At 44.6% G+C, this 7,288-nt stretch overlaps 1 protein-coding gene across 1 annotated transcript in view; it reads left to right on the forward strand.

The window, feature by feature from the left end:
• Positions 1 to 2,724: 2,724 nt before the first annotated feature.
• The window catches only part of LOC148083038 (exostosin-1c-like), a 5,141-nt gene continuing 577 nt past the window's right edge, over positions 2,725 to 7,288 (forward strand). Inside the window, exons 1-3 of the mRNA XM_087785690.1 lie at positions 2,725 to 2,763; positions 2,842 to 2,928; positions 2,985 to 3,145. Of these exons, the coding sequence (XP_087641816.1) occupies positions 2,725 to 2,763; positions 2,842 to 2,928; positions 2,985 to 3,145 (287 nt within the window). The remainder of the gene's footprint in view (positions 2,764 to 2,841; positions 2,929 to 2,984; positions 3,146 to 7,288) is intronic.

Consider the following 7,288-nt stretch of genomic DNA (forward strand, 5'->3'; position numbering starts at 1 on the left):
TTTGTAATAACCAGAGTGCTGGTCGTTCTGATCAAATTTAACCCTATACTTACTACACTTCAATACTATCAATACTATCAATACTACACAGTTCTCGCTCAAGTTATTTCTAGAATTAACCTGACAGTTTTCCAGTAAAAAACATACCACTTGAAACAACATCGAGAGAAAATGAAGATTCTGGGAAGTCGAAGACAAAGACTAAAAGAGAGGAAGTAAGTCAGTAGAGATACAGGTCTACCATCAGGGGAGAGCAGTCGAATATCAACCAGTGAGACGTCTCCCTGAAGGTCAGAGGTCACAGACAGCGAGAGGAGAAGACAACTTCACTACACAAACGGTCGATCAATGTCTTGTTTGAGACTTTGGTATCGATCATGTCGGATCATTGAGCCATAACATTATGACCACCTGTTCAATGTTTCAGAAGCTTTTTTCCATTTCAACTTTTTTTAAATAATTTTAAAGCAAACTATTGAAGAGTAAATGATGTAACCTGGTCAACAGTCTGAGTGACTCACGTCAACATGATGAAGTTGAAATGATGTTTGTTTTAAGTCCTGAAGCATCTCTGAGATCTTGCTTCAATGAAATAAATAAATGTTTCCAGGCGGAAATGTATTTCTATTCATTCACATTTCAACAAAACACCTTTTTTTCTAAACTTTTTCTTAAGTCAATTCTGTAAAGTAAGATGTTTTGAAAAAAACATATATATAAAATATTACAATTTTATTTTATTTTATCTTATTTATCTTAATAAATGCTGTGGCTAATTAGATTAGATAGACTAAAAATAGATAGAATAAAAATTAGGTAATGACGAATGAATCTATTTTGTCAAAAAGTCTCAAATCTGCAACGCTTGTCAAACATCTCCTGCTCTGACGTACGTTCCAGTAGAAACACTATTCAAACTTAATAACATTTTCAAGTCTTTTGTAGCTTTCTTGGTTCTTCTGGTCACGGGGTAAAGCGCACAGTCCCTTCTCACCATTTCCTGGCGGGGAATTGTCTCGTTTTAATTGCTCGGCATTGGAATCGTTCCAGTCGTGCGACTTAATCTGTTCAGTTTATGGAATATTATTTGAAACAATTATTATTATTTTTAAATGTGCTTGATTTGAGCAAAAAATCATTGACATCTTAAAAATCGTCTGGACCTGGACGAGCCTTCGTGGGTCAGAACATGTTTCGATGGGCTAGAGTTCATGAATAAGACGAGCATCTACAGGAGGAGAGTTCAAGTATCTCACGGTCTTGTTCACGAGTGAGGGTAGAACGAAGCGTCAGGTTATCAGTTATGCAGATGGAAGGTTGTTCTGATCTTCACATCAAAACTAATCAATAAAAACAACATTTGAAATATTCAATATTGTTGATGTCATTGATCCACAGCTGCTTCTGGAGTAACTGGAGTTTATTTGACCTTAATTTTACATAAATAACAATTCAAATATTCTGACCTAATTACTAAAATTAACATTAAAAATAATGTTAATAATAATAAAGGCAGGAGGGATCAGAAGAGCAGAGACCTGGACTGTTAAGGGTTGTTTACATATTTGACACAACAAATGAACGACACAACTTCAACCGTGTGAGTAGATAAGATCATGTTGATCATCATCGACCAACAATCAGTGAAAACTCTTGATGAAGCTTCATGAAGCCTCACTTTCTCGGTTCTTTCACTTCTTAACGTTCTCATAGTAATGTTTCCAGAGAGAAACATCTCACGGCTGAGAGCGCCATCTGGTGGAGCAACAAATTGATTCAAGTTTTCTTTCCGCACAGATCATCAAGGACCGAGTGTTTTCTCACGCGTCCAGGAACAAGTACATGTGGAACTTCCTGCCTGGAGGACTGCTGGTTCTTCCCGAATACTCCACACATCTGGCCCACTTCCCGTTCTACTACCTGGGCCTGGGTACACACACGCGTCCCCCCCAAAGATGTGTCAGGGTCAGTTGTAGAAATGCTGTTGTGTTGTTTCATAAATCCAGGGGTCACTCCGGGTCAGGAATTCACTGCCGTCATCCACGCCGTCTCCCCGCTGGTGTCTCAGTCTCAGCCAATCATGAAGCTGCTGCAGGTGGTCTCCAGGTCCAAGTCCTGCTCTCAGGTCAGTCAGTCAGTGTGCTGCAGGAAGTCAGCTTTAAAGAGTTGTGTAGATATTTGGTATGTGTGTTGTGTATCGTTAAGAATGTATAATATTGACACAGTATTGGCAAAAAAAGATGCAGATTTTTAAACTCTCCAAAATTTGTTTGTATTATATATGTATATATATATATATATATATATATATATATATATATATTATTAAAAATGTACCTATATATATATATATATATATTCTTGAATACATTTTTTTCCATATAAGTCTTTTGAATATTGTTGCATACAGAACATTCTTGTTTTATTAATTAATTAATGAAATCTTACCATGAAAAGATCTGAAAGTCAGAACCAGAATTTTAAAATGATCCTGAAACAAACTAATGCAGAGATTTAAGGATCAGAGAAATGTGAGTTCTTCTACGAGAGCGAATCAGAATTCTGGCTGTTTTGTATGAACTGCAGGCGAGACACATCCTTCTGGTTGAGACACCAACATAACCTCGAGTAATAAATAATAACCTGAGTTTTCTGGGATGTCATTGAACGTCGACATCATTCCTGCAGATCATCATCATCTGGAACAGTGAGAAAGCTCCGCCCATGTCGGTTCCTCTCACGGTGACGGACGGCAGACGGAAGGTAAGAATCTCGTCCTCTCTGTGACAGGTGTGTCGCTCATGTCCTGACTTTCCCCGATGGCTCATGTTTGTGTCGGAGGCCTCCAGTCGGTTTCTACCTCACGTTGCCATAGAAACGGAAGCTGTGCTGAGCCTGGACGAAGACACGGTTCTGCTGACCAGTGAGGTTTGTGGACACGATGGCGAGAAGGAGGAGCTTCAGGATTGACTCTTGTCGTTCAGGTCAACTTCGCCTTCCTGGTGTGGAGGAGCTTCCCCGAGAGGATCGTGGGTTACCCGCCCAGGAGCCACTTCTGGGACCCCCTGAAACACGCCTGGGACTACACGTCCAAGTGGACCAACGACTACTCCATCGTGCTGACTGGAGCTGCCTTCTACCACAGGTGACCACCTGAAGAACTTCTTCCATCTGAGGCCGACGTGGAGCTGTTGTTCGTCCAGACAAGTCTCAATAGTCTCCGTTACAGACGCTCGGCATGTGCTGCTGTCAGCTGGACCTCCATCAGAGCCACAGTTCAAAACAGGCTGAAAGTAAAGTCGCTCCAGCTCAACGTGTGGTTCTCTCTTCACCATGTCGAGGGTGAACATCTCCTGAATCCAGGGTTCCATCATCTGAGCTCTAGTCCATCATCACTTCATACTGCGACATGAATGAAGCTCATCACGGCAGGAATAAGATCCACGACTGACACATCAAGCGTTTTATAAACTGTTCAAACACTTAAACATCATCATTAAGAGAAGAATCTCAAGAATAAACCATGATTTCACAGATAATTCAACAGAAGAACATGAGCCTCTACATGGCGCCGCACGAGCAGCAGCTGGTTACAACAGCTCCCTCTTTCTTCTTACTTTTTATTACACTTTTTCCATTTTTTTGGCGTCTTTTTAATTTTTTCTTTAGAGTGGTCGGATCTTGTTGCCGTTGTGCACAAAACGAGACCACTTTTACAACTTTTGCATACGGTTTTCTGCTATTTTCGTCACTTTTGGGAACTCCGTCGGCAGACACGCTCAGCGGGTCTATTGTTTACAAAAGGGATCAGCTGTTGGGGTTGCGCAACACCGCTCTCTCTCTCAGTGCGGAATGGACGATTCCCGTGGAAATCAAGAGAAAAAGACGCGGATGCAGAGCAGGTCGGATGAAACAAGAGAAGAAACGTAGGTTCCGTCCCTTTATTCCATCGATCATCATGGGAAATGTACGTTCAATCGTGAATAAAACGGACGAGCTCGCTGCGCTGACCCGGCATCAGAGAGATTTCCGGGAGAGCAGCCTTCTATGTTTCACGGAGACCTGGCTGACGGAGAAGATCCCAGACTCTGTTGTTTCCCTGGAGGGGTTCAAGATGGTGCGTGCGGACCGGGACATGGATGGAAAGAGGAGAGGAGGAGGAGTGGCGGTGTTTATTAATGAGAGATGGAGCGATCCCGCTCATGTCTCCATTAAAGAACAAGTGTGCACTAAGGACATAGAGTTTGTTGCGGTGGGCATCCGCCCGTATGACATCCCGAGGGAGTTCTCACATGTGATTGTGTTCACTGTTTACATTCCTCCCTCTGCGGACGCAGCCGCAGCGAGCGAGAGGCTGAGCGCCTCAGTGTCTGACCTGCAGCTCAAACACCCGAACTCTCTCCTGCTCATTAACGGGGATTTCAACCATGCCTCACTCTCCTCCATTCTTCCCACCTTCACACAATACGTGAAGTGCCACACCCGGGAGGACAAGACTCTGGACCTTTTGTATGCAAATGTAAAAGGTGCCTATACCTCCACCGCCCTGCCCCCCCTCGGCCGCTCTGATCACAACCTGATACGTCTGCGACCTGAATACACTCCCATGGTGAGGAGACAGCCTGCACAGAAAAGAACTGTTAAGATGTGGAATGATGAAGCCAAGGAGAGGCTGAGAGACTGCTTTGAGTCTACAGACTGGAGCGTGTTCTCTCATGGTGATGACATCGACACCTTCAATGACCATTCCACGGATTACATAAAGTCCTGTGAGGGCAACGTCACGCCGACCCGCAAGGTGCGGTGCTTTGCCAACACCAAGCCATGGGTGACCCCTCAACTTCAAGTTCTGCTGAACAAGAAGAAGAGGGTGTTTGCTTCAGGGAGCAGAGAGGAGCTTAAAGAGGTCCAGCGAGAGCTCAAGAAGGCGATCAGGATGGCCAAGGAGGAATACAAGAGGAAACTGGAGGAGCAACTGGTGCAGGGCAACACAAGGGATGTGTGGAAAGGCCTGAAGAACATCTCAGGTCATGGCCAGAGTGGAGCCAGAGCCACAGCAGGGGGAGACCAAAGATGGGCCACTGAACTTAACCAGTATTTCAACTGGTTTGATCAGGGCCCCCCTCCCCCCTCCATCTCTGCCCCCCACTCTTCACAAAGCTGTTTTTCCCCTGCTTCAGCCCCCTCCCCCCAACTGTTCTCACCTCCAAGCCACCTTTATCCCCCCCAACACGCCCTACTTCAGCTGCCCAACCCCCCACAGCCACCTCTCTCTGTTACATCTGAACAGGTGAGGAGAGAATTAAGGCGACTGAAGATCAGGAAAGCTGCTGGACCAGATGGACTCAGCCCCAGACTGCTCAGGGACTGTGCTGATCAACTTTGTGAGTTGGTCACACACATCTTCAACCTGAGCCTCAAACTGGAGAAGGTCCCGGTCCAGTCGAAGACCTCCTGTGTGGTTCCGGTTCCCAAGGCGGTGCACGCGAAGGAACCAAGCCACTTCAGACCAGTCGCCCTGACCTCCCATCTGATGAAGACCTTGGAGAGGCTGGTACTCCGCGAGCTACACACGACTGTGAGCTCTGCGTTGGATCCGCTGCAGTTCGCCTACAGGCCAAAGATGGGGGTGGATGACGCCGTCATCTACCTGCAGCACCGGGCACTGACTCATCTGGAAGCCGCCGGTAGCACTGTGAGAGTCATGTTTTTTGACTTCTCAAGTGCTTTCAACACCATCCAGCCGGCGCTGCTAAGGAAGAAGATGGAGGACGCAGGAGTTGGGACACAGCTGGCAGCATGGACGATGGACTACCTCACCAACAGGCCGCAGTATGCGAGGCTGCAGGACTGCAGGTCTGAGGTGACCATCTGCAGCACCGGGGTGCCTCAAGGGACAGTGCTGTCACCTTTCCTTTTTCCCTCTACACGGCGGACTTTACCTATGACTCCAGCAGCTGTCACCTCCAGAAGTTTTCTGACGACTCGGCCATTGTGGGCTGCGTGTCTAGGGGGGGCGAGCTGGAGTACAGGTCAGTCATCAAGGACTTTGTTGACTGGTGTGAGAGCAACTACCTTTGCTTAAACACCGGTAAGACAAGGGAGATGGTGATTGACTTCAGGAAAAAGTCCCCACCACATCAACCGGTGAGCATCCAGGGCTCGGACATTGAGCTGGTGGACAGCTTCAAATACCTGGGTGTTCACCTCAACAATAAACTGAACTGGTCCACACACATCAACGCCGTGTACAAGAAGGGCCGAAGTCGCCTCCACCTCCTGGGGAGACTGAGGTCCTTCGGAGTGTGCAGACCACTATTAAAGACTTTCTATGAATCCGTGGTAGCCTCTGCTATCCACTACGCTGTGGTCTGCTGGGGAGCAGGCAGCACGGACCGGGACAGGAAGAGACTGAACAGGCTGGTCACGAGGGCCGGCTCTGTCCTGGGCCGCTCGCTGGACTCGGTGGAGGAGGTGGGAGAGAGGAGGACACTCTCCAGACTATCCTCCATCAGGGACAACACTCTCCACCCACTGCACCTGACCGAGGAGGAGCAGCTCCTTCAGTGGCTCAGGCCCCCCCATTGTAGGACGGAGCGTTATAGAAGGTCCTTCATCCCAACTGGTGTCAGGATATTTAACTCTTTACTTTAAATATCCTGATGCTAATCCGTAGTGTGTTTTTCTTCTCGTCTGTTTTATTTTATTTTTTTACTTTTTTTGTTTTTATTTTTATTTTATTTAATTCTATTGTATTTTGTTAATAGTGATAAATTTCTAATTTTGTAAATAATTGTATATTTTTAAGATCTTTTTTATTTTATTTTGTATTATCTCTTTTATTTATATTTTTTTCCTTGCACTTTATTTTTTTAAACTGCGCTGTTGTAAAAGTGTGTTTCCCTCTGGATGAATAAAGCTTTTCTATTTTCTACAAGTCTGTCCAATAAAATAAAAGAATGACACAAACGATTTACTAACATTAAAAAGTCAATCAAACACATCAGTTGCACAATAAAATAAATGAATAAAAGAAAGTGGATTTTGATGAAAAACAATATCATCAAAAGTTTTTTCAAAACAAAACATTTAGTTCAAGAAAAAATGAATTTAAACATTTTTCCTTTATTTGAAGCGTTTTCTTCTATTGAATCATCTTTTTGAGTTTAAGCCTTAATATCGTAAAACATTAATTCTTTAATCCTAAAGTTTCTATAATAAAAATATATATTTTTAAGTTGAAAAGCTTGGAAGTAGTTTTGTATCGATTGTTCTTATGGTTTACTGA

This window comes from Callionymus lyra, chromosome 3, assembly GCF_982586985.1.
Source record: "Callionymus lyra chromosome 3, fCalLyr1.hap1.1, whole genome shotgun sequence".
Classification (NCBI taxonomy): Eukaryota; Metazoa; Chordata; class Actinopteri; order Syngnathiformes; family Callionymidae; genus Callionymus; species Callionymus lyra.